Source organism: Oncorhynchus gorbuscha, linkage group LG26 (assembly GCF_021184085.1).
Source record: "Oncorhynchus gorbuscha isolate QuinsamMale2020 ecotype Even-year linkage group LG26, OgorEven_v1.0, whole genome shotgun sequence".
Lineage (NCBI taxonomy): Eukaryota > Metazoa > Chordata > Actinopteri > Salmoniformes > Salmonidae > Oncorhynchus > Oncorhynchus gorbuscha.
Genome location: NC_060198.1, coordinates 15,373,981 through 15,401,870, shown reverse-complemented (window position 1 = coordinate 15,401,870; position 27,890 = coordinate 15,373,981). Strand labels below are relative to the sequence as shown.

Below are 27,890 nucleotides of genomic sequence, written 5' to 3'. Positions count from 1 at the left end.
CATTTCTGCAGCCCTAGCTGATGTATTGTCTGCATAGGCTTTTATTTTTACATAATTTTAAAAAATATTTTAAAAAATATTTTCTCTAGTTAGGTTTTCCTTAGGCCCTAAGCTTTAAAACATTGTCAGTGATGATTTGCACTGAGTTGGAGGAGGCTGGCCAAAGAGCAATCTCGAGATCTCGGCATCAGACCCTCTTGGGGAAAAGCTGATTGGCTGCAAGTCTGTTTGGTGAAAGGAGGAAGATGCTGATCCCTTCTCAGAGAGTGGAGACTCTTCCTGGTCCTTTGCCATTTTTCCGAGGTGTGAGTAAGGAGGTTATCACTCTGAAGGAAAAAGGAGTTCCTGTAAAGCGATCTATAGCACTATGGGGAGGAAGGTCTCCAGCAGAAGCCAGTCCAGGTCAGCCTCCCCCTGTCCAACCAGCTCGTCACAGAGGACACTCTGCTTGTGGCTGAAGTGGAGGACCACGGTGATGCAGATGAAAAGGAGATTGACTTAAAGCTCTCGGGCTGCCAGGCTTTCTCCACTGCAAAGCCAAAGTTCTCTGCCTGGAAGAGGTTCCGCAACTACCTGAGGAAGAAGATGAGATCTTCCTCAGAGCAGACCACCCAAGGTGGAGGACCAGGACTGGCTGCTGGATGCCTTACTGGCAGTTGTTTAAACTGTTAAACTGTTCTGCAAGAGCAAATAAAATACCATTATTTTTGCCTTGCACATATTAAAAATAAAAATAAAGAAATTGGAATGTTGCTTTGACATTAGTTAAGATAAGACATAGATACAGTAGTTAAGTTATAGAGTTCAGCAGGTATTTATCACACACAAACCATAAAAAGGAAAAACCAACACAAAAAAAACATAAAATAAAAACCAAGGAGAAAATATCAACATAAAATTCTTATTATTATATTATTATTATTATTATTATTAAAAATTCCATAGTCAATTACTAACTAGCTTCAGATACCCATAGACTTCCAGTCATTGCACTAACAATAGTTAGTTAGCATTGACTCAGGAAACGGACCTCTAACTTCCTTCATACTGGAAACAGAGACATACAAATGGTATATACAAATGGAGTTCATCTGACTCTTGGGAATGAGATACAGGGCATCATGGGCAGAGGCAGTGTTGTGTTCGAGACCGATTCAAGACCAAGAACGGTGAAAATCAAGTCCGAGTTAAGACCAGAAAAAATGTGAGTCCAATTCAAGACCATGATTGTCATTTTGTCAAATCACCACCATAATAAGAGTTCAAAATGTCCAGTATTTCTGTGTTCATATTTAAAAACAACATATGGATTCTTTATACATTCAGATGTTAAAAAATGCATGCTGAGGGAATAGAGCCACTCAAGAAATTATTACTAACTCAAACACAGTGGGGAACAATGGGCCTTCTATGCCTTCAGAGAAGGGTTAAGGATTTATAAAATAATGATTATAATAATATAATAATGATAATTATATTATTATTTTCAATGATGCTCTGATTTAATCTCTTCAGTTTTTGTAGGAATGGAAAGAGTTAACACTGACACGAGAGAGACTTCCTGACAAAATGTGAAAAATATCAAACAATTAGAGAGTGTAATTTCCCCAAATTTGAAACCCTTATTCAAGGTTTCAAAGACCTCTCTAATGAGAGTAGGCTACCCGTCCTGTTGGGGGAGGACGCAGAGAGCTGTGGGTTGGCAGCGCACTACATTGCTGCCTGCTATAGGTTGAGGGACAGTGTCTGACAGACCAATCAACCCGCCTGCACATGTCTTCTACTGTATGCTTATTGTTATTGTTCCGTTGACAATTTTGATTCTCATTTTTTCTTTCATATTGTAAATATCCAAAATAAGCTTTGGCAATATGTACATTGTTATGTCATGCCAATAAATCAAATTGAATTTAATTTAATTGAGAGGGTAAAAGAAAAAGGTCCAATCTGGATTTTTCTTTTTTGGTCTCTAGGGAGATAAATCTAGCTACCTAAGTCAGCCATTGGCTAGGCCATCAGAAGCTAGATAAAAGCATCTGCCATTTAACTGTATTAGAGCAACATTCTGGTGTGACAGTGGAATCAACCAATCACATTTTGACTGAGTAAATAAAACCGAATACAAACATCTGTTTTGTCCAGGACTGGAGTCTACACAGACAGCACACTATTGCCAATCAGAGCTACAGTAGACCTGTCTACAAACCAGCCATTTGCCACATGGGCCTGCCATCATTAATTTTGAACTGTGTGTTATAGGCAGTTGCAACAGTGTGACTTTAGATAATTAGAAGGAATTTGCCAGAAGCCACAAATTATACCTGAATGGATTTCTGCAAATGTGTAAATACCACGGGAGTCCTCTTACATTTGGGAACTTTACAGTCCTATTGATCAAACAATGATGACAAGGTAGGCTCTCTCTCCCTCAGTTATGCACAACAAGATCAACAAATAATGCAAGCCAGAGCAAGATGAGCTAAAATCTAACAAAGGAACATTAGATAAACCCTCTTAAACTTTTTGAGCTAGTTGGCCATCCAAATTACACTGATAAATGGAGAACTGTAGCCTCCTCATCCTTCTGCAGCTTGCCTGTGTAACGGAAGTGAAACGGCTAGCTTGGTTAGCGGTGCGCGCTAAATAGCGTTTCAATCAGTGACGTCACTTGCTCTGAAACCTTGAAGTAGTAGTTCCCCTTGCTCTGCAAGGGCTGCGGCTTTTGTGGAGCAATGGGTAACGATGCTTCTGGGTGTCAGTTGTTGATGTGTGCAGAGGGTCCCTGGTTCGTGCCCGGGTATGGGCGAGGGGACGGTCTAAAGTTATACTGTTACACCTGCCAATGCATGCTTGTCCCAAGAAAGCACCCACGCTAATTTTTAACCTCTTATAAAGTTGATTTTGTAGCATAAACTGGGAATTGTATATTTTTGAATGATATTATGATTGTCTGTTTGTTTCATATCTTTAAAGTAGTTAAAACGCTGTAAGTACCACTTTAAACTTTAGGTTACCGGTTACAATGTTTTTTGCAATGGGATGTAATAGATGTTAAGAGAAAAAAATGGTTTAAACCACATCAATGTGATTTGATGGGCCTGTCAGGGCCTGGTTTCTCTGTGGGTGGGCCTCTCCACCCAGGCCCATCCATGTCTCCGCCCTGATGACAATTGCGCATCACAAATAGACTACTAACCAACATTTCGGACTAAACTTTTTCAATACCTGGTTTGCATAGCCATTGTTGCCTTAGTTAGCATTTACTGGTAGATAACATGAACTGAAACGTCTTTCTTACCCTACCAGTCGAGAGCTGCACACTTGCTGCCTGCAGATTGATTATATTCCGCTGAACTAGACTATGGGAATATATTTCACGCGCTTTGCGATTGTGTAGGCTACTTTGTGCATGATTTCACAATTGTACTACGTAAATGGTCAATCGTATACCTCCATGCTACTTTGATACGCATCAGTAGGGATTAAGAAGTGAGCATAAGCAATGACCACTGAAAAAATGTGGGTGTACGGCTCCAGGGCTCCCGAGTGGCGCATCGGTCTAAAGCACTGCAGACCCTGGTTCGATTCCAGGCTATATCACAACCGGCCGTGATTGGGCGGCGCACAATATAGCCCAGCGTCGTCCGTTTTTAGGGTTTGGCCGTCATTGTAAATAAGAATTTGTTCTTAACTGACTTGCCTCGTTAAATAACAAATATATACCTGCGTATACCCTCCAATAGATTGGTGCGCTGGTATTACGGTTGCTGTCCTTTCCGAACCTCGAACCTGTCACACACTGAAGGCCTATAGGTTCGCCACTGCGCAAACATGTCTGTATTAGATTTAAAGGCTTTTAAGATGTTCATGTTTCAAGAAAGGAGTATGTAAATTGGGCCTGGCGAAATTATGAGGCCTCACTGTCCGAGACTAAATGTATCCGACACGGAGCCAGTCAATATGTGGTCTCAAGACGACAACACTGGGCAGAGGCAGTAGAAACACTCGCATACACTGTCACATTTATTTTTGAAATAACTTCAATACCTACACAAAAATATTTAATTGACTTGAATATTGTTCTTTATCAATATCACAAAAATTAACAATAGTTTTTAAAGGATTCATGTTCAGCATTCTACAAAGAAAAAACAGGAGTACAGCCCTCCTTCGCCCGTAGTGTGGTGGTATAAATTTGTATGACACCTAAACAGTAGTGCCTGGCAGATGTGTAATTGTGTACACTCGAGTTGTGTGTAGCAAGCTAGCTAGCTACTTGGATGTGGAAACGTTTCATACAATCGTCGGGCGCCCACGTTACGATTGGTGATCGGTACTAGACGTCAAATGCGACCGTTAAGAGGATAGCTAGCTACCTTTCCCGGTTTTGCCAAATTCAACAAACAAGCGTTCATTAGCCACTTCCTGTATCACATCTGGCCGGTTTTGACCGCAGTCCAGCAGTTAGCTAGCGTTAGCAAACTAGCTACAAGTAGCTATCTAGCTAATACGTCTAAAATTAAGCGAGGATTTAAACAACTTTAATTCTAGAATATAGCTAGATGTTTTGTCGTGTGTATTTTTGCATGTATTGTAAGACTACCTTGCGTACTATTTAACGTTAGAACGTTGTTGCAGTGGCTAGCTTTTTTTAGTCCTTTCCAGTGTCGGCCACGATCGTCACATAAAGGCAGTTTTAAAAGATTGCCCCAACAATCGCAGCCTCATCCTGCCATGAGATCACCCTAACAATAAATAGTGGGGTGAAGATGGCTGCAGAGCTCTTTTCCACCAAGAAGCTGGGCCCGGCAACCTCAACCAACACAGTTGTGCAGCAATACCAGCAGCAGAACCGGAATAACAACAACACCATTCACAGCTGCAACTGGCAAGGGCTCTATCCTACCATCCGAGAGAGGTAGGTGACCCTAGTAAGCAGTAGTTAAACTGGGAATCTAATGCCTTTTGAGGAGAGACGATGTGTATGTTTTAATAGATTTAAAATGACCAAAAAAATCAATTTATTGGGTGTACCAGCTCATACGTGCAGATACTAAAGTCTGAATGTGATGCCATCGACACTGTTTGCTAATCATATGACTCATGCTTTCACAGGAATTCAGTCATGTTCAACAATGAGTTGATGGCAGATGTTCACTTTGTCGTTGGCCCCCCAGGAGGGACTCAGCAAGTACCTGGGCACAAGGTAATGTCACCTTTAAACCTATCCAATGTATGTGAGTAATTAACCGAGCAAGACCAAGCACAACATGTAGACACATTTATCTGTTGCATCTGCTAAATGACAAAATGTAAAATAAAATGCAATAGGCTGATATTTCTCCACACCCGCCTCTTTATGCTAAATCCTTTTGCAAATCTCTACATTTCTTACATAATTCATGTGTAAATGTATATTCTCTCCACCTTCTGTCCCTTATCCGTCCTCCCACTATAACTTGCTCCTATTCTTTCTCTCATGTGACTCCCTATCTTCCATGTTGTCCCTCAGTATGTGCTGGCTGTGGGGAGTTCTGTGTTCCACGCCATGTTTTACGGTGAACTGGCAGAGGACAAGGAAGAGATCCGTATCCCTGATGTGGAGCCTCCCTCGTTCCTAGCCATGCTGAAGTAAGTGGCCGGCGCCTCCTGACGTCTCATTAGATGCAGTCCGAGTGTTCATTGTACATTTCAGAATGTTGTATTCAGGTTAGAATGTCTTCCTTTGACTAGTCAGCAGACAATGCAAGGGCATGTGGAATTATAAAGTTAGCCTTCCCATAAATGAGAAGTTGAAGTGAACTTGTCGAGCCCTCATCTGACTCTCCCCACTCTGTTCTGGCAGGTACATCTACTGCGACGAGATCGACCTGTGTGCCGACACGGTCCTGGCTACTCTATACGCCGCCAAGAAGTACATTGTGCCCCACCTGGCTCGGGCCTGCGTCAACTTCCTGGAGACGAGCCTGAGTGCCAAGAACGCTTGTGTGCTGCTATCCCAGAGCTGCCTGTTTGAGGAGCCCGACCTAATGCAGCGCTGCTGGGAGGTGATCGACGCCCAAGCCGAGCTGGCGCTGCGCTCCGAGGGCTTCACAGACATAGACTCAGTGACCCTGGAGAGTATCCTGCGCCGCGAGACGCTCAACGCCAAGGAGATGGTGGTGTTCGAGGCGGCATTGAGCTGGGCCGAAGCCGAATGCCAGCGCCAGGACCTGACGCCCACCATTGAGAACAAACGGCTGGCGCTGGGCAAGGCCATCTACCTAATCCGCATCCCCACCATGACGTTGGATGACTTTGCCAACGGTGCGGCACAGTCGGGTGTGCTGACTCTCAACGAGACCAATGACATCTTCCTGTGGTACACGGCCGCCAAGAAGCCTGAGCTGCTGTTCGCCAGCAAGCCGCGCAAGGGCCTGGCGCCACAGCGTTGCCACCGCTTCCAGTCGTGCGCCTACCGGAGCAACCAGTGGCGCTACCGGGGCCGTTGCGACAGCATCCAGTTCGCCGTGGACAAGCGAGTGTTCATCGCCGGCTTCGGCTGTACGGCTCCAGCTGTGGCTCAGCAGAGTACAGCGCCAAGATTGAACTCAAAAGGCAGGGCGTGCCGCTGGGCCAGAGCCTCATCAAGTACTTTTCAGACGGCTCCAGCAGCACATTCCCAGTGTGGTTTGAATACCCTGTGCAGATCGAGCCCGACACATTCTACACGGCCAGCGTAGTGCTGGACGGCAACGAGCTCAGCTACTTTGGCCAGGAGGGCATGACTGAGGTGCAGTGTGGCAAGGTCACCTTCCAGTTCCAGTGCTCTTCAGACAGCACCAACGGGACAGGTGTGCAGGGGGGGCAAATCCCTGAGCTCATCTTTTACGCTTGAGGTGTCGAGCGTGAAGGAAACGTAACACTACTTCTTTGCGGTCACAGTAAACGCACCCCTCCGGATGTTCAGAAAGCATCATCTTTTAACTATGGCTTTAAAAGTGTACCTGGTTTGGAAAAAACAAACATCCAATTTAGTTCAATATTCAATTGCCTTATGAGTATGCTGGACTTAGTGTTGGACTGGGTTGAAGTGACCAAAAATGTTCTTATTTTAAATGAAGGATAGGCATTTGTTCACATTTAACTGTTTACTCATTTGTTTTACTGTTCTCGTTTAACAAGATTATTAGTATGTTGTAGGTAGCTTTTCTGTTGTTGTTTTTACTTCAAACATTCATATAATTCTAAGGAAAACACCAACTTCAATATAGGATATTTCAACCTGTGCAAAAATCGACGTTGATGTAGAGGATACTTGGAGTATAATCAAATATTTTTGTACTTTGTAACTTGATAAATAGTTTAAACATTTTTGATGGTGCAATTTCTAAGATTTTGTATTGTTACCTCCAAGTTTCCCCTTGGGTTTTCTGTGAGATTAATAAACTGAGAATAGAAATCAAACGGAAATGTAAACCTGTGCTGAGGTTTAAGATACTTGATGTATGTTGCTGTCTCAGTGTCGGCCCTTGTATGTATATAGCTAACTTTTGTTTGCACTACTATTGTTCCTCTTTTCAAATGGGACTGCCTTTTTGTACCTTGCTTCCTTGTATACACTTTATTTTTGACCTTGTTTTCTCTGAAAATCAGTATAAAGTGTCACCGTGCTGTGAGTTTGACAGTGTCAATGGACCTATGAATGTGTACTGTTGTTGAATATCAAAAATAAAATGAACCAGTTCTGTAAAATTGTGTGAAGTGTCTTAATATAAGTATTTTTAAGGGCTCAGACTGGGGCTATAGAGCAGGTTTGTATAATTTAGAGCATTTGTAAAAAATACTATTCAGAGATCCATGAAACCACCAGTTACTGTTGGCAATCCCCCACACAAGTGTCTCAATGTTAATTAGCATATTACACATTCAAACTATCTTCAACTTCGTGTTCCTGATTAGGCCTCTTGTAGAGTGATAGTTCAAAATAAAAGTGGGCAAGGCTTGTCTCAGGCCTCTCTCACACACACCAACAGTCGCTTCAACACAAAGAGATAGCGTAAGGCTGCAGTCTATAGCTTTTCACCCAGAAACGTAGTCCCCAATAGTCCAGTTAGAAAGGCCTACATTGTCTCCTGTTTCTTTCGTGATTGAAACTGCTCTGTTTTGTTCTTAATAGACTTGATAAGCATGGATAGTCCGGGGTCCATTTTCTTGGTGGCTTCAGCCACTGGCAATTGTTTCCTGTATCTTTGCTCCCACTACCTGTGTGGGCGGGGCCTGTGAGCTCCTGAGCGCCTTGTCCTGGTCGCGCTGGCACTCCTCCCTGAGGCGCTGCTTCTCGACCTGGATGCTCTGGGTGGCCTTGGTCCTCTTGTAGCCCGGGTCGGACGGGTCCAAGTTGTAGAGGTGGGAGGTAAACATGGCCTGGAAACGAGGGTCCTTCACGTCCACCTGTCAGTCAGAGAGAAGGGATTGGGGGGGGTTGAGATTTCATTGAAGTCTACAAAAAAGCCTTGACCGTAAAACAAATTGTGCCACAGAAAAATGGTACGCAAAGTTGTATGTGTACCAATTCCACTTTATTCCAGGTCATTTAACCTAAATCCCATATCATTATCAATGTGTATTCATGAAGCTTCTGATTTGACACTTTTACGAAATCATTCATTGATGTCAATGGGAAACAATGGTAGGAAACAAGTCAAAATACAAGCTATGTCTTTGCCATGAAAAGAAACCAAAAGGTTGCTCCGACCTGGAAGTCATCCTCCTCCAGACTCGTGTTGTCCTTCTTCAGAAGCTTCTTCCTCTTCTTTTTGCTCAGGTTCTGCTCGTCTACGATCTTGTCGTAGTTGAAGTGTTTGTGCTTGTCGTCGTCCATGAGCAGGGCCATCTCAGCCTGTGGGTTCATTTTGATGAGCTTACTCACAAACCGTGTCAAGACATCTTCTCACAAAATGTAATGTGCAGAGTTCTGAATACCAGTAACAGTATTAAGTTCATTCCATTAGTGTAAAATAATCCTTTCAACAACACGTCATTGACACCTACCTTTTGTTTCTCCAACTCCTCCTCCTCTTCAGGTGTCCTCTCCTCCACCTTTTTGTTTTTCTTGCTCTTTGCTTTCTTTTTCAGATCTGGGAGATTAGGAAAAAAACAAGTCATGGTCAAATCATTCAGAAAAGCATATTGTGATACGTTTTACTGGTACACTTGAGTAAATGTGGCAACTGATTGAGTATGATTCATGACACAACTCACCTGTAGAACCAAGCTCTTCAGCAAAGATGGGGTCATCAAAGTCAACGTCTGGAGGAAGCGCATCGTCACCGAGGTCCGAATCATCAGATTCCTGAAGGAAAGAAAAGTCTGTCACTCTCCAGTACAGTGTGTGTGAGACTTAACAATCTTTAATCTAGTGATCTCACCTGCTTTCCTTTGGTCAACTTCTGCTTTTTCTTGTCCCTTTTCTTCTCAATGAACTCTTCCCAGGGTGTCAGCTTGTCCTTTCCTTCTAGCTTCTTCTTCACCAACTGTTCAGTTGTCTTCTTCAGTCCTGAGGTGAGGAAGATGGTGGCATTATGAGGCTGCTTAGTGGTTGGTTGTGCCATCTAAATGCAATTTGTACTGACAAAAGTCAGTCACACTAGCCGACAGAAGGAAAAAGTCATTCTGACATACGGGGAAAAGTCGCACAGCCATAATGGAAAGTTGCACTACTGACAATGAAAAATTCGATCTGACACAGGGAAAAAAATATATTTTGGCCCAACCTGGCACCCATGTGATCTCCATCTCCATGCCCTTGTCCTCCTCCTTCTTCTTGTCTTACTCCTGGATGCTCTTCAGCATCTCTCTATATGCTTGCCACTGCTCTGCTTCCCTTTCCTGGCCTCCTTCTCCACCTCCTTGCTGGCCTCTTCTGGCTGTTTAACTAGGTGACCAAAGGGGAGATAAAAGTCAATGCAACAAACATATGCAATATACATAAAAACAAGTTAAATAACATCTCTCCTTTAAATTACAGTAATAGTGATTTTCCCCAGGGGCCATAATCTACCAGCACAAAGAAAAATAACCTTTAAGTGAGGTTTTGTTCTTCAGGTATACAGTTAGAAAGGTATTCTATAAAAGCAAATAAAAATCACTTCAATCACTTCACTTTTTCTTCTTACCCTCTGGAAGCTCCTCTTCCTTCTCCACTCCATCCTCATCATCATCGTCGCTGGAGGAGGCCAGGTAGGCGTTAAAATCCATCTGCAGCAGCTCGTCCTTGTTGAACTTCCTGTTCATGGCAGTGACACGCTCGTGGTCTGTCTCGTCCCAGGTCAACTCCACCTGGGGTGGAAAACACACAATAAGTCAGAAATGTAAACATCCTGAAATAACTATAGAGTCCTTTCTCAAGTAAATAAGCTGATAGGTCTTGTGGGAAATGTACGAGATCCCAAAATTCTGCAAAAAAAAAAAGATCTACTAATTTCAATCTGAACAATTCATACTTATTTATTCTGAACAAAAATATAAAACGCAACATGTAAAGTGTTGGTCCCATGTTTCATGAGCTGAAAAAAAAGATCCCAGAAATGTTCCATACGCACAAAAAAGCTTATTTCACTAACATTTTTGGCACAAATTTGTTTACATACTTGTTAGTGAGCATTTCTACTTTGCCAAGATAATCCATCCACCTGACACGTGGTAAGCCTGGGACCGACCATGGAGGAATTAATGCTATGACCATAGGAGTTTATAAGACGAAGTGTGCCTAACCTTTGACGTGGCTGATGCTGTGGAGGTGAAGAGCTTGGGGGTGTAGGCAGACAGGTCCACGTCTGTGGCCAAGTCCTTTGGCTCCTCGTCAAACGTCACATCATCAGGGATAAACCTGTTCCCACAGAAGGGAGGAGGGACAACCACAACAGTTAGCATGGGAGTATAGCATCCTAATGTTTAGAATGAACCAGCAGCACAGATAATGGTATCATGCTAAGTAGTTAGCATGTGCAATACCTTGATGTACGATGATATACTGGCAATATATTAAACAAGGATGAGATTCATCACTATGTATTAGAGGTCAACCGATTAATCTTAATGGCCGATTAATTAGGGCCAATTTCAAGTTTTCATAACAATCGAAAATCTGTATTTTTGGACACCAATTTGGCCGAACATTTTTTTTACACCTTTATTTAATCTTTATTTAATTAGGCAAGTCAGTTAAGAACACATTCTTATTTTCAATGATGGCCTAGGAACGGTGGTTTAACTGCCTCGTTCAGGGGCAGAATGACAGATTTTTACCTTGTCAGCTCGGGGGATTCAATCTTGCAACCTTACAGTTAACTAGTCCAACGCTCTAACCACCTGATTACATTGTACTCCACGAGGAGCCTGCCTGTTACACGAATGCAGTAAGCCAAGGTAAGTTGCTAGCTAGTATTAAACATATCTTATAAAAAAACAAATCAATCAAAATACAAGCTATTTCTTTGCCATGAAAAGAAACCAAAAGGTTGCTCCGACCTGGAAGTCGTCCTCCTCCAGACTCGTGTTGTCCTTCTTCAGAAGCTTCTTCCTCTTCTTTTTGCTCAGGTTCTGCTCGTCTACGATCTTGTCGTAGTTGAAGTGTTTGTGCTTGTCGTCGTCCTCGTCGTCCATGAGCAAGTCTCACTCGGTCTGAGACTTGGAGTAGTTGTTCCCCTTGCTCTATATGGGTAATGCTGCTTCGAGGGTGGCTGTTGTCGATGTGTTCCTGGTTCGAGCCCAGGTAGGAGCGAGGAGAGAAATGGAAGCTAATACTGTCACACTGGCAATACTAAAGTGCCTATAAGAACATCCAATAGTCAAAGGTTAATGAAATACAAATGGTATAGAGGGAAATAGTCCTATAATTCCTATAATAACTAACAGCTTTCATATGTTCTCATGTTCTGAGCAAGAAACTTAAACTTTAGCTTTCTTACATGGCACATATTGCACTTTTACTTTCTTCACCAACACTTTGTTTTTGCATTATTTAAACCAAATTTAACATGTTTCATTATTTATTTGAGGCTAAATTGATTTTATTTATGTATTATATTAAGTTAAAATAAGTGTTCAATTCAGTATTGTTATAATTGTCATTATTACAAATAAAAACAATGTAAAAATAGTCTGATTAATCGGTATCGGCTTTTTTTGGTCCTCCAATAATCGGTATCGGTCGACCTCTACTATGTATGCTATTATTTTATTATATGTATTGATAAGGTGTTGTGTACATCCACCTCTCTTTTGAGGACATCTCCATTACCATGCTTTACGTTATCAAGTTATACAGTACATTCTATTACACTTTAATTGAACACATTTTCCTCCAGTGTACACTTCAGTATAAATGAGTGTCTGTCTATTTCCTCACCGGAGGTCCAGGATAGAGCAGCTGCTCTCGTACTCAAAACTGTCACACTCCTGGTAGATTTTAGCGGCTGTGTCGAGCGATTCGCACTCCACCACCGCATAGTAGTACTTTAGCCGCTTGAACTGGTAGTCCCGCATCTTCTCTCTGTAAATCCTACAATACACACACACACCAATTCTCTGGTTCATTTTTGGTTGAACAATACAGGGAGGATAGGGAAGTGTTAATGGGGAAGCTAGATCATACTTGTCCTCCTCTGTGTCTTTGTCCGGATCCTCCGGCAGGGCCATCAGCTCCAGGGGACCCTGGGTCTGTTCCTGCTGAACCCGTTCCTTCCCAAACTCTGAGGGGTAGATCTAAACAAACACACAGTGTTAAACATACACAACATTTGTGACTTGGTCTGGGGAAGCAGTGTCACATCTATCATAATTGAGTGACAGCCAGCAGACAAATTAATGGAGCCTTACCTTCACAGAGAGCACAACCCCTCCTTTACACGTTTAGCCTTGAAGGAGTTAAACAGAGCCAGCAGGTCCTTGGCTTTCATCCGGTCCCAATCCATGATACACACGGCAAACCTTTGGGTTACCTGTTGTAGAAAAAAACGACAACATTGGAACATGCAATTTCTTATGCCATTTTAGATGATGAAAGGAAATGAGTAGAAGAAGTCCCTCTGGACAATTGAGACACAGCCTTAGAATTCACCTCCTCGCTCCGCGGCGCGTCCTTGCACAGCTCGCCCCAGTCGTGCTGGATCTCCTCCTCCTCGCGTTTCAAGATGGCCTCCAAGTCATCATCGTCGTCCTCGTCCAAGCTGGTCTCCACATTGCCTTTCCCCCTGGCCAGATCTGGCCCGCTGCCGTCACTGTCCTCGTCTAACTCTGAACCGGACTCGTCCTCGGAGCCGCTCTCCATGTCACTCTCCACATCTGCTTCATCTTCGTCATCCTCACTGCCGTCTGAGATGCTGGCCGCCTGGTCCACATTGTCCCCCTCAATGTGAGGCACCTTGTCATCTTCCTCTTCGCCATCTGTAAAAACAGCATGTATTGATGGCAGCAACAAACTTAAAAACAATGCATAGATTGTATGAGCATATACTGTATATAAAAATAAGGTGTTTCTGTTTTGTTTTTTATACATTCGCAACAATTTCTGAAAACCTGTTTTCACTTTGTCATTATGGGGAATTTTATGTAGATTGATGAGGATTTTTTTATTTAATCCATTTTAAGAATACGGCTGTAACGTAACAAAATGTGGAAAAGGGGAAGGGGTGTGAATACTTTCCGAATTAACTGTATAAAGTCTCCACTTGGCTGCAGCAGCAGCAGCTTTGCTAGGACTGAGCAAGCAGGTCAAAGGAAAAACCATCATCATCATCTCTAGAGCTATATCTTAATGCAGGTCTTCAATCCAACTCATCGCCCAATGTTAATAAAATAAAATTGTACTGACTACGCACACTCACAGGACTATACATACTCACACTCCAACACACATACTTTATTTGCTCACACAAACATAACACGCACACACCTTCATACCGACTCACATACAATCATCATATACGCTGCTTCTGCTACTCTGTTAGTGATATATCCTGATGCCTAGTCCCCTTATATCTATACATAAACCCTTTTCTAGTACACGACAGATGTGCGCGGCAGCCATCGCCATCTGCTCCCACTCAACATAAGCTAAGATTTACGTATTCTTAACAAAAATAACTTTTTGGGGTTCTCATACTCTTAAAATTATGTTTTCATTCTTGCATGAACATTCACTAAGATTATATTTGGTTGTGATCTTTGGAAAATAACAATTTGGGATGCAGCAGTTGTTTGCTAGAATGCTAAGGCTCATTGATATAGGCTGTAGCAACAGCTAGCCAAAGAGCCATTTTACTAGTTGAAGTCTTTTTTAAAAAGTATAATGCAGTTGATTTGCGATGATGACACAAACATTGTATTAAGCGGGACGTTCATACAAGCCTTATAAAATCCAATTACAATCCAAAAGTAGTGTGAAATGCACTCATAAGCAACATGTAAATAGAGTTTATTTTGCTGGTGTTCAATAAGAGCTCCCCCTTGTTCTGCCACCAACTTGCGCGCATCGTCCTCCTGTGGCAATGTTTGTAAACACAGAAAAAGATCTATATCTACCCCTGGACATTGTAAATATGGTATTGGCACTTACCCTGTATATATATATATATATATTACTTTCTTGTACTCTTCTTCTTGTTTCCTGTGTGCTTTTGTTCTACTTTACTTTATAGTGCAACTGATAATGATTAGTGCATTGTTGGGAAAGAGCTTTCAAGAAAGGCATTTCACTGTACTTGTGCACGTGACAATACAACTTGAAACATTTGTTTTTAACGCATTTGCTTTAGCAGGGGCCCGGAGGTGTAATTGATGTTATGGGTCATAAGGTCATACAATAAGGTCCCCTCTTCTACTCTACCCTCCTCACACAGTCTGACTCCTTTGATAGGCTGGTCTCCTTTAGGTCCACTCTTTATGGACTGTGAATCTTTTCCTTTCTTCAGAGGCTTTTTGGGCTCATCTACTACCTTATCCTCTCCTTATCCTCTCCTTATCCTCGATCATACTTGTCGTAACAACCAAGAACAGCCTACCTCACATGTAAGCTTATTGGAGCAATTATTGTGCTCAGTACTCAATTCTGATTATGCAGATCTGTTGATGTCCAAACTGAACTGAATAGAAGTATTCAATATTGCAGATCAGAAGCTAGCAATGCATTCTACCGCTATCTACTTTTGAAGCGCATAAATGTTACATCTCTAGCGAGCTACTCTAACTACAGTAAGAGGTGGTAGATTTGCTCCAGTCTATTGATATCCACCAAAAAATATATGAAAGTAACTAGCTAGGGACAATTCCATGGTAACAGAATTATGCAGAGTCTCCTATTTTTCACTTTAAAGTGTATGCTAAACAAAAAACATTGATTTCAAAGCATAAACTATGCACAATGACTACTTTGAACAATTTACACAATAAAAAAATAAAAACATTTACTGAAAACATTTTGCAGATGCAAAATTTGGTAACAGAATTGCATTAAAATCTTCCTCAGTTTTATTCTGTTACCAAACTTTGAATCTACACAGTTGTTCTTGTAAAATGTTCAGTGGAAATTATTAAAAGTTGTCCTTGTGCACAGAGTTATATGATTTGTTAAACTTTAAAAATCAAATGGTTTTTGTTTGGTATACATTTTGAAGTGAAAAATATATACCAAAGTCTCAATGTAATTCTGTTACCATGGAATTGCTCCTCGGTCACTGTTAAACTCAAGCCACAGAGGGCTGAGGGTCTGCTGGTTTTTGCACCTCCCTGTACTTGATTGATGAATTAAGGTAATTGTTTAGTAAAGAACATTAGCAAAAACCATCAGACCCTAGATTAGATGAGTTTATTAGTCACGTGCACAGGGTCGCAGATGTAATTGCAGGGTATAGTGAAATTCTTAAGCTCCGAGCTCCAACAGTGCAGGTCAAAATGAGAAGAGAATGAAATAATAAAAGTAATAAACACATATTTAAAACTTTAACAATGATAAGCCCATAGAATGAGTTTAACACCCCCATAGAGATAGATAGAGGACTCATCTTTCTATCTGTGCCACTATATAGGGTGTTCACCCATAAAATGATTGATTCAATCAATGTTTATATAAAAGTGTCCATTCAATAGAAAATTGTCAGAAAAACAAGTCATGTTTCTACCATATATGGTTCCAAAGTTACAGATGACTTTCTCAGAGAATTTAGCATGTTTAGAGTGAATGGAATGTTATCACAGGCATGATCAAAAAGTTGTCACTGCTCAATAGAACTCTGTGGCGCTGCGCCGTGGCAGAACGGCACTAATTTCAAACGTCAACTCACAAGCTAACTAGTGGCTGCAGGTTCGTGAGTGTAAACATGGTTCTTTTAAACAAAATCCACTGAATACAAAACTAAGTAGGGACTAAATATATATTTATTTACAAAGCAAGAAGACTGAATTTCAAAATCCACCCTCCACAACAACAATCTGTTCCCGTTTTCATTGTGTATTTCTGAGTCTTTCCCTTTAAAATCGCCATAGAAACAGCCCCTCTCAACATAGATTGATCCCGGTGATAGACAATGAAAGCCAAGGATCTGGAGGAGAAAATATATTAAGTTGACTTTGATTTGTCCAACCAGTGGAAATACCTGCAAAAAGTACCACCTCACAACACCAAATATGGAAGAGATTACAACCAAGCGTGGCACAGTCTACACTAGCAACGGTCACAGCATATTAACATTCTTATTTGATCAACAAGTATATTAAGGTTATAATATTGTAGCAAGCAATCAAATCAAATGTGCCGAATACAACCTTACAGCGAAATGCTTACAAGCCCTTAACCAACAATGCGGTTAAGAAAAATAAGTGTAAAAGTATTTACTATAATAAACTGAAGTAAAAAAACTAATAACATAAAAATGAATTAAAGAGAAACAATAGAATAACAGCAGCAAGCCTATATACAGGGACAACCGGTACTGAGTCAATGTGTGGGGGCACAGGTTAGTCGAGGTAATTGAGAGAATATGTACATGTAGGTAGAGGTAAAATGACTATGCATACATAATAAATGTGGGTGGGGGGGACAATGCAAATAGTCCGGGTAGCCATTTTATTGTCTGTTCAGGAGTCTCACAGCTTGGGGGGCAGAATCTGTTAAGGAGCCGTTTAGACCTAGACTTGGCGCTCCAGTACCGTTTCCAGTACGGTGGCAGAGAGAACTGTCTATGACTAGGACGGCTGGGGTCTGGCAATTTTTAAGGCCTTCCTCTGACACCACCTGGTACAGAAGTCCTGGATGGCAGGAAGCTTGGCCCCAGTGATGTACTGGGCCATACGCATTAGCCTCTGTAGTGCCTTGCAGTCAGAGCCCGAGCAATTGTAATAATGATTAATGACATAGGGCAAAGAAAACCACATTTTGACATTCATTTCGTACAACCTATTGAATTGCCTCGTTTTTCTCTACATTGTACAGCAGCAAGTGAACGCCCTACATTATAGCATCTGTGACAGAGCCATTGTAACATGTTTTATTTAACTAAGCTAGTCAGTTAAGGACACATTTTTATTTACAATGACGGCCTACCTGGGAACAGTGGGTTAACTGCCTTGTTCAGGAGCATGAACGATTTTTTACCTTGTCAGCTCAGGGATTTGATCCAGCAACCTTTACAGTTACTGGCCCAATGCTCTAACCACTAGGCTACCTGCCACCCCATTGTGGTCATCTCAACTTTAAAAAGGTCAAATTTCTTCTTCACGATTGGCTGATCTCTTCCGATGACGCAGTTGAACATGCCTCCAACCGGATCATCAGGAGGGATCAGCCAATGAAGTTGGAAGTCCCACCCAGTTGACTACATTAAAATGGTGGAAGCCCTCAACGGTGCTTCCCATGCTGAAAATGACCTTTTGGCCACTAGAGGCCTCTATCATTCTTTATGTGCACTACAGGGACTGTAGTGACGCAACTTGCACTGAGATGCAGTGCCTTAGACCGCTGCGCCACTCGGGACATAAACTAATTCCTACTCACCACAGTGCAATATTGCATACTATTCTAACAAGTGAGTGTGTTATTGCATGGGTTAGTAAGCAAGCTAAAACGTTCGATACATGAGTCAGACATGTAAACAAACACTTGAGGAGGGCCATTCCAAGAGCTGCAGTTAGCATAAAGTACACGGTTCAAAGTGTAAACGGATAAATATTTGGCAGAGATAAAGCGTGCAAAAATATTTTGGTGAATAGAGACTTACCAAAACAACTTTTCCGATTAAATTGTACCGCTATCCACGTGTTCTCCCAACATGCACCACTTTCGTGACCTTTTTCTTGTCCCACCCCTTTTTGCATACGGCAAGCCAGGCAGTACAAAACCACAATTCAGTACACATTCAATACATCATGTATTCAAATTCAATAAATACATTTACCAATATAAATGTGTCATTTGAGCTTTAAAATGAAATCCGCACGATATGCATTAGCCTTTACAACAAGAAGAGGCGGTAAAGCGAGTGAACAGACTGAAATCCAGTTCCACATTTTCTATCAAACGAGGAAAAAACAGTTCCATGTTTTATGTTTGTCCACTGTGTCGAGGTCATTCAATGTGGATGACTGGAAGAACACACCAAACTTGTATTTGTTATGCAATGGTTTGATACATATTAGCGCGTTAGTCGGTAAACAATTTGTAAAAATGAACAATGCAATAGGTAGTCGTTTTCTCAATGGTAGTTGTATCTGCCGGAGAGTCTTGAAAAAAGGCAGCGTTAGATTGCTGGTCCCTCAACAACATGATGCAGCTTATTCGCAAAGAAATGTCATGACAGCTCATTCAATGTTTCCACCGGTGAGAGAGTTCTCTTCTAAAATTCGGTGTTCTCAATGGACTGAAATTCAGAGGCAGTTGTCAGGCAGGGCTGGAGGTACAATGAATGTATTTGACAGGACTATGAAGAGGAGACAGAAGAAATGGGCTGCGTCGCTACAAGACAGTGACAAATATGACTATCTGAGAGATGAGGTATACTGTAGCTGTATTTGTATGATATATTTAGTCTTATCCTAGCTCTCTTTTATCCAAGGAAATGTATGTGTTCTGGTACTGTTCATATTCATTTGCAGGTTGGAAGCAGAGTTGCAGACAGGGTCTATGACATTGCAAGGTAAGGCAACAGAAGTTGTGATGCATAGACTTTGTATGAAAATTGTCACATTCATGGCACTGTTGTTGAAATTAAAGTTTATATTTTTGCATGTGAGGGTGTGCATTTTGCTGACATTTTGGACTTATTTTCACAGGACATTTCCTTTGGCGTTGGACATTGGCTGTGGGAAAAGTCACATTGCTGAGCATTTGCACAAGGTAGCCTTCAATGGTTGTTCATAAACAGGCGGGGAGCATTTTAAACAATAACAGCATTCCCCACACGTTTTGGTAGAAAGTTGGAGGCTGTAGAAATTTAACCACTCAAATTCATAGACAAAGCTAAGCTATATCCATGATATCAAAATTATAGTTGTAACCATGTTTTAAGGCTATATCATGTTTGTTTACATTTACTTTGTTGACAAACATTATAGTAAAATAAGCTTTTAAATGTTTTGGGTTCTGATGGGGTACAACAGAACAAAGCTTATGAGGCATTTATTAGCTATATTCGTCAAGAATCAATGGGCACATAACATACATTTATAAGTCCAAAATTGATGTAGATTGTCCCTGTAAGGTAGGGAAAACATCAACTCACAAGATGTATGGCTTTCTGAATATTGAATTGTGCTTCCATTTTCAGGAAGTAGTTGAGCAGCTCTTCTTAACTGATATCTCAGAAAAGTCTTTGGTGAGTTATATCCAATTAAATTACTAATAGGAATTATAATATGTCATTCTGTTAGAACACCCACAGTCTAAGTGGAATGATTGTGTTTATGAGCAGAGACCACTAACTATAGATCAATAGATGGATGGAATATCCTGACAAATCAGAGGCATGTTATGGAGGGACTTCTGTTTTTTCCTCTTCTGGATGATCTAACGCTTTTCTCGCTCCTCAGAGAAGCACAAGACGAAGTGAGATCCCTACCTGCTGTGTCATGGCCGATGAAGAGTTTCTACCCTTTAAAGAAAACACATTTGATCTGGTGGTCAGCAGCTTGAGGTGATTTGGCCCTGTAGATGATTCTGACACAATATTCGATTTGAGCCCTACCAGTCATATTCCCCAGGGTTTAGTATGGCTTGTTTGCAACACAAAATTATCTAGTACTGTATGTTTCTCCTGTTTAGCCTACACTGGATCAATGATCTCCCTGGAGCCTTGAGACAGGTAACTGACAGCCTCATATTATTCTTTTTTACATCTGTACTTTGTCTATTGCCGGCTGTTTTTCCAAATACGTTACATTCTTATAACATCTTAGTCACGCATAGGATCATAGTCACGCATAGGATTCAGGATTACAACAATCCTGGTTCTTCCGTCTGTATCACTGTGCTGTCATTATAATCCCTCTCCCTTCCCAAAGATCAACCAGGTCCTGAAGCCAGATGGGGTGTTCATTGGGGCCATGGTGGGCGGGGAGACCCTGTATGAGCTGCGCTGCTCCCTGCAGCTGGCTGAGCTCGAGCGGGAAGGGGGGTTCTCCCCCCACGTGTCCCCCTACACGGCCGTCACAGACCTGGGCAACTTGCTGGGCCAGGCAGGCTTCAGTATGCTGACAGTGGTGAGGCCTTGGGTGTCCATAGCCATAGATTTACAATATAGTCTAATATGAGTGTTCTATTTAATTATGTGGTTCTGGCTGTGAATCTAGCGATTAGCTAGAAATGATAATGATGCCGCAATATTTGTGTTTGAGGCAAGCGATTTATATTACACTTTTTTTTCTGTTAGGACATTGATGAAATTCAAGTGCACTATCCTGGAATACTTGAGGTCATGAGTGACCTGCAAGGTAGGCCTACTGTGTACCACAGTTATACTGTTGTAGATCTGTGCTTTTTGTTCATACTGAGTTTTTATAGTTTAATTGTTTCTATTCATCTTCTCATAGGTATAGGCTCATAGGACAGGCAGTTGAATAATGTGTAGTGCCTGAATGCTGAGTTTACCATTGTCTCAACTCTCCAGGAATGGGGGAGAGCAACTGCGCTTGGAACAGGAAGTCCATGTTGCACAGAGACACCATTTTAGCTGCAGCTGCAATCTACCAAGGTGAGCTACATAGTAGATAAATACATATTTGAAATTAAACCATCTTATACTATTATTATCATCCATACATACTGTTCCGGGCTGGCAGCATTCTGGATCATTGCTACTCTAACTTCCGCGATGCATACAAAGCCCTCCCTCACCTTCCTTTCGGCAAATCTGACCATGATTCCATTTTGTTGCTCCCAGCCTATAGACAGAAACTAAAACAAGAAACACCCGTGCTTAGGTCTGTTCAACGCTGGTCCAACCAATCGGATTCCACACTTCAAGATTGCTTCAATCACGTGGACTGGGAAATGATACAGGACTGATGGTAGCACTCGCCTTGTCTTCTCTGGACAAGCTTTTTTCCGGATACCTCAAACAATTGTAAAGAGGATTCATCAGAGAAAATTATTTTACCCCAGTCCTCAGCAGTCCAATCCCTGTACCTTTCTCAGAATATCAGTCTGTCCATGATGTTTTTCCTGGAGAGAAGTGGCTTCTTTGCTGCCCTTCTTGACACCCGGCCATCCTCCAAAATACTTTGCCTCACTGTGCGTGCAGATGCATTCACACCTGCCTGCTGCCATTCCCGAGCAAGCTCTGTACTGGTGGTGCCCCAATCCCGCAGCTGAAGCAACTTTAGGAGACGGTCCTGGCACTTGCTGGACTTTCTTGGGCGCCCTGAAGCCTTTTTCACAACATTTGAACCGCTCTCCTTAAAGTTCTTGATGATCCAATAAATGGTTGATTTAGGTGCAATCTTACTGGCAGCAATATCCTTGCCTGTGAAGTCCTTTTTGTGCAAAGCAATGATGACAGCATGTGTTTCCTTGCAGGTAACCATGTTTGACAGAGGAAGAACAATGATTCCAAGCACCACCCTCTTTTTGAAGCTTCCAGTCTGTTATTCTTAACTTGTCCTCATCAACATTAACACCTGTGTTAACAAGAGAATCACTGACATGATGTCAGCTGGTCCTTTTGTGGCAGGGCTGAAATGCAGTGGAAATGTTTTAGGGATTCAGTTCATTTGGATGGCAAAGAGGGACTTTGCAATTCATCTGATCACTTATATATATATATATATATACTTAATGACATTCTGGAGTATATGCAAATTATCATCATACAAACTGAGGCAGCAGACTGAAAATTAATATTTGTCATTCTCAAAACTTTTGGCCACGACTGTATACGCTGATTCAGTGAGCGAGTTTGAGTAAGTGCATCGGAGATGTACCCACGGTGACTATTAAAACCTTCCCCAACCAGAAACCGTGGATTGATGGCAGCATTCGCGCAAAACTGAAAGCGCAAACCACTGCTTTTAATCATGGCAAGGCGACCGGAAACATGACCGAATACAAACAGTGTAGCTATTCCCTCCGCAAGGCAAACAAGCATCAGTATAGAGACAAAGTAGAGTCGCAATTCAACGGCTCAGACACAAGACGTATGTGGCAGTGTCTACAGTCAATCACAAATTACAAAAAGAAAACTAGCCCCGTCGCGGACTTGGACGTCTTGCTCCCAGACACATTAAACAAATTCTTTGCTCGCTTTGAGGACAATACAGTGCCACTGACACAGCCCTCTACCAGATCCTGCGGGCTCTCCTTCACCACGGCGAACGTGAGTAAAACGTTTAAACGTGTTAACCCTCACAAGGTTGCAGGCCCAGACGGCATCCCTAGCCGCATCCTCAGAGCATGCGCAGACCAGCTGGCTGGTGTGTTTATGGACATATTCAATCAATCCCTATCCCAGTCTGCTGTTCCCACATGCTTCAAGAGGGCCACCATTTTTCCTGTTCCCAAGAAACCTAAGGTAACTGAGCTAAATGACTATCGCCCCGTAGCACTCACTTCCGTCATCATGAAGTGCTTTGAGAGACTAGTCAAGGATCATATCACCTCCACCCTACCTGACACGCTAGACACACTCCAATTTGCTTACCGACCCAATAGGTCCACAGATGACGCAATCACACTGCCCTAATCCATCTGGACAAGAGGAATACCTATGTAAGAATGCTGTTCGATTACAGCTCAGCATTTGACACCATACCACCCTCCAAACTCGTCACTAAGCTCAAGATCCTGGGTCTCGACCCCACCCTGTGTAACTGGGTCCTGGACTTTGACGGGCCGTCCCCCAGGTGGTGAAGGTAGAAAACATCTCCACCCCGCTGATCCTCAACACTGGGGCCCCACAATGGTGCGTTCTCAGCCCTCTCCTGTACTCCCTGTTCATCCATGACAGCGTGGCCATGCACGCATCCAACTCAATCATTAAGTTTGCAGATGACACTACAGTGGTAGGCTTGATTACCAAAAACAACGAGACTGCCTACAGGGTGCGCCGCTGGGCCAATTGTTTACCGCCCTATGGCCGGTTGTGACACAGCCTGGGATCAAACCCGGGTCTGTAGTGATGCCTCAAGCACTGCGATGCTGTACCTTAGACCACTGTGCCACTCGGGAGGGCTGTTCATCTTTCCCTCGATCCTGACTAGACTCCCAGTCCCTGCCACTGAAAAACATCCCCACAGCATGATGCTGTCACTACCATGCTTCACCGTAGGCATGGTGCCAGGTTTCCTCCAGACGCAATGCTTGACATTCAGGCCAAAGAGTTCAATCTTGGTTTTATCAGACCAGAGAATCTTGTTTCTCATGGTTTGAGAGTCTTCAGGTGCCTTTAGGCAAACTCCAAGTGGACTGTCATGTGCCTTTTACTGAGGAGTAGCTTCCTTCTGGCCACTCTACCATAAAGGCCTGATTGGTGGAGTGCTGCAGAGATTATCCTTCTGGAAGGTTCTCCCAGCTCCACAGAGGAACTCTGGAGCTCTGTCAGAGTGACCATCGGGTTCTTGGTCACCTCGGGTTCTTGGTCACCTTGGCCAGCCAGCCAGGTCCAGGAAAAGTCTTGGTGGTTCCAAACTTCTTCCATTTAAGAATGATGGAGGCCAATGTGTTCTTGGACCTTCAATCCTGCAGAAATGTTTTGGTTCCCTTCCCCAGATCTGTGCCTCGGCACAATCCTATCTCGGAGCTCTACGGACAATTCCTTCAACCTCATAGCTTTGTTTTTGCTCTGACATGCACTGTCAACTGTGGGACCTTATATAGACAGGTGTGTGCCTTTCCAAATCATACCCAATCAATTTAATTTACCACAGGTGGAGTCCAATCAAGTTGTACAAATATTTAAAGGATAATCAATGAACACAGGATGCACCTGAGCTCAATTTTGAGTCTCATAGCAAAGGGTCTGAATACTTATGTAAATAAGGAATTTCACTTTATGTATAATGTACAAAAATGTATAAAATCCTGTTTTCACTTTGTCATTATGGGGTATTGTATGTAGATTGGAGTTTACTTTTTTTTTAAATACATTTTAGAACAAGGCTGTAATGAAACAATATATGGAAAAGGGAAGGTTTCTGAATACTTCCCGAATGCACTGATTTTATATATATCAAACACTACATGACCAAAAGTATGTGGACACCCTTAAAATTAGTGCATTAGGCTTTTTCGGCCACACCCGTTGCTGACTGGTGTATAAAATCGAGCACACCGCCATGCAATCTCCATAGACAAACATTGGCAGTAGAATGGCCCGTACTTAAGAGCTCTGTGACTTTCACGTCATAGGATGCCACCTTTCCAACAAGTCAGTCCGTCACATTTCTGCCCTGCTAGAGCTGTCCCCAACAACTGTAAGTGCTGATATTGTGAAGTGGAAACGTCTAGAAGCAACAACTGCTCTGCCGCGAAGTGATAGGACACAAGCTCTCAATGGGACCACAGAGTGCATAAACGCTCACAGCGAATTGGATTCTGGAACAGTTGAAATGCGTTCTCTGTAGTGATAAATCACGCTTCACCATCTGGTAGTTTGACGGATGAATCTGGGTTTGGTGGATGCCAGGGAAACGCCAACTGCCTGAATGCATAGTGCCAACTGTAAAGTTTGGTGGAGGAGGAATACTGGTCTGGGCTGTTTTTCATGGTTCGGGCTAGACCCCTTAGTTCCAGTGAAAGGAAATCTGAACGCTACAGCATACAGTGACATTCTAGACAATTCTTTCCAAATTTGTGGCAACAGTTCGGGGAAGGTCCTTTCTTGTTTCAGCATGATAATGCGCCCATGCACAACGCGAGGTCCATACAGAAGTGATATATCGCCCTGACCTCAACCACCTTTGGGATGAATTGGAACACCAACTGCAAGCCAGGATCGCCCAACATCAGTGCCCGATCTCGGTAATGCGCTTGTGGCTGAATGGAAGCAAATCCTCGCAGCAATGTTCCAACATCTAGTTGAAGTCGGAAGTTTGCCTACACCTTAGCCAAATACATTTAAACTCGGTTTTTCTCAATTCCTGACATTTAATCCTTCAAGTGGATCACCACTTTATTTTAAGAATGTGAAATATCAGAATAATCGTAGAGAATGATCTATTTCAGCTTTTATTTCTTTCATCACATTCCCAGTAGGTCAGAAGTTTACATACACTCAATTAGTATTTGGTAGCGTTGCCTTTAAATTGTTGAACTTGGTTCAAACATTTCAAGTAGCCTTCCACAAGCTTTCCACAAAAAGTTGGGTGAATTTTGGCCTCCTTGCTCGCACACGCATTTTCAGTTCTGCCCACAGATTTTCTATAGGATTGAGGTCAGGGCTTTGTGATGACTATTCCAATACCTTAACTCTGTTGTCCTTAAGCCATTTTACAACAACTTTGGAAATATGCTTGGAGTCATTGTCCATTTGGAAGACCCATTTGCGACCAAGCTTTAACTTCCTGACTGATGTCTTGAGATGTTTCTTCAATATATCCACATAATATTCCGGGCTCGTGAAGTGTAAATAAAATGAAGACGTTGAAATGAATTATGCCTACTCGAATTTGCCTATTTTCATCACCATGAGCTGTCCATTTCCGATTAATAGTGCCCAGGCTGCTGCTTCAAATTTCAGCACCACGATGTAGGTTACTCGTACCTGGCTTATTGTGAGGGCGATAACTCTGATAAATAGGCCGACATTATGGGCAAGAAACATTTTATTTTTAATAAAGTGAATTCAGTTGAACTCCGGTTCTCATATTATATACACCTTCCCAGCAGCTCTCTGTTTCTGTGCTTTTCGAGCATGCTCTTCATAGCCTATAGGCTATGGATTATTTGATTGAGACCGTACTAAATAGCCTGTAGGCGCACTTGATATTGCACACCCAGCAGAGAATCAGAGATGAGGAGTGACATCGGGCACACGTCGATATATATCCTAATACTCCACTGATTCTAAAACCCTGAGAAATATTGACATTTCATCAATTACATTACCCTCCCCTGGACTAGTAAAAAAATAATTTAAAAAAACTAAACCCTCCCCTTGACTGAAATTGAAAAGGCATGCCCCCTCCCCCATTGTCCTCTAGGTACCCATTCTGTACATTTCTATCCATCCCCAAGCAGAAGTAACTGTTATCAAACTTCTGCTTTATAAGTGATCACCAACTCTGGTCCTGGAAAGCTACTGGGTGTAGTGTTTGCTCCAGCCCAGCACAAACACACCTGATTCAACACATCTCGAGCAGATGAGTCGGGTGTGTTTAGCGCAGGCTTGGAACAAAACCATGCACAATCAGCAGCTCTCCAGTGCCAGTTGTAAACCCAGCCTGTCCCCTGCTTTAGATGCTGATACTCTATTTGATTGATTTCCCTCAGAGATGTATGGGAGTGAGAATGGGTCTGTTCCTGCAACATTTGAGATCCTCTACATGATTGGTTGGAAGCCTCACGACTCACAGGTGTGTGATCTTCGCAAATGACATTTGCAGAAATATAATGTAAATGACAATGGTGAAGATGTTGAATGCTGTTTTGTTCTTGGCAGGCGAAACCAGCTAGAAGAGGCTCTGCGAATGTGTCTTTTGGGGACCTCTCGAAGATCGGCCAGCCATCAACTAAAGACAAGTCGTAGAAAAAAAAACATCTGCAGCCATTGCATAAAGAACATTAAAGTATGGGGTAAGTTCCCCAATGAAGGTATTGGCGAACGACTAAAGTAGATCGGTGACTGGTTCCCAAGAGAAGTCCACTCAATGACATGTCACTTTTTCACTGATACTAATCAACACAGATTCAGTGTAAGCCAGACAGTGATTGAGAAAGGCTACAACTGTGTTTTAAGTGACTGATATACATGCTGTATGACAGATTTATTTTCTCACCCATTAATAGCAAATGCATACATGTCTACATTACATTTATTATTTAGTGTCTTGTGCTCCTGTCTTACCATGCTTCATGTTCTTAAAATAAATGCAATGACATAAATCTCCACTTTGTCTGAACTGTATGTATACTGTTTATACAGTATTTACATCTGGAGGTAATGCTGTTTGTCAGAAGTGGAATTCAAAATATTGGACTCGTGCCAATCCCACCACTGGTGTGTGTGGTCAAAGAGCTCTATTTTCATGTCATCTGACCATGGCACCGCCTGGAGTTTGATAAAGGGCATTGGTATTTGGACCAGCGAGAGCATCCTGCCCCGTTGCAGCACAGCCTGGTATGGCAACTTCTGGGCATCCGACTGTAAGGCGCTACAGAGAGTAGTGTGTACAGCCTAGTACATCACTGGGGCCAAGCTTCCTGCCAT

General features: G+C 42.3%; 3 protein-coding genes across 3 annotated transcripts; 2 read left to right on the top strand and 1 right to left on the bottom strand.

The window, feature by feature from the left end:
* Nucleotides 1-3,658: 3,658 nt before the first annotated feature.
* On the top strand, nucleotides 3,659-7,495 carry LOC124015336 (BTB/POZ domain-containing protein 3-like). Its single transcript, XM_046330520.1, is given in 5 exon segments — nucleotides 3,659-4,918; nucleotides 5,116-5,206; nucleotides 5,513-5,631; nucleotides 5,846-6,540; nucleotides 6,543-7,495. Coding segments are annotated over 5 exon segments (1,389 nt in total). The 5' UTR covers nucleotides 3,659-4,769; the 3' UTR covers nucleotides 6,878-7,495.
* On the bottom strand, nucleotides 7,316-18,326 carry LOC124015337 (ESF1 homolog). Its single transcript, XM_046330521.1, is given in 14 exon segments — nucleotides 7,316-8,433; nucleotides 8,738-8,881; nucleotides 9,034-9,119; nucleotides 9,244-9,334; nucleotides 9,411-9,538; nucleotides 9,756-9,904; nucleotides 10,145-10,320; nucleotides 10,756-10,870; nucleotides 12,392-12,544; nucleotides 12,638-12,747; nucleotides 12,862-12,894; nucleotides 12,897-12,983; nucleotides 13,103-13,428; nucleotides 18,255-18,326. Coding segments are annotated over 13 exon segments (1,713 nt in total). The 5' UTR covers nucleotides 13,313-13,428; nucleotides 18,255-18,326; the 3' UTR covers nucleotides 7,316-8,202.
* Nucleotides 18,327-18,450: 124 nt separating this feature from the next.
* On the top strand, nucleotides 18,451-27,571 carry LOC124015335 (arginine-hydroxylase NDUFAF5, mitochondrial-like). Its single transcript, XM_046330519.1, has 11 exons — nucleotides 18,451-19,027; nucleotides 19,129-19,169; nucleotides 19,306-19,369; nucleotides 19,800-19,847; nucleotides 20,062-20,165; nucleotides 20,294-20,333; nucleotides 20,533-20,730; nucleotides 20,901-20,961; nucleotides 21,138-21,221; nucleotides 26,954-27,036; nucleotides 27,123-27,571. The coding sequence occupies exons 1-11, from the start codon at nucleotides 18,461-18,463 to the stop codon at nucleotides 27,207-27,209; spliced, it is 1,377 nt and encodes a 458-aa protein (XP_046186475.1). The 5' UTR covers nucleotides 18,451-18,460; the 3' UTR covers nucleotides 27,210-27,571.
* The last annotated feature ends 319 nt before the right edge of the window (nucleotides 27,572-27,890 follow it).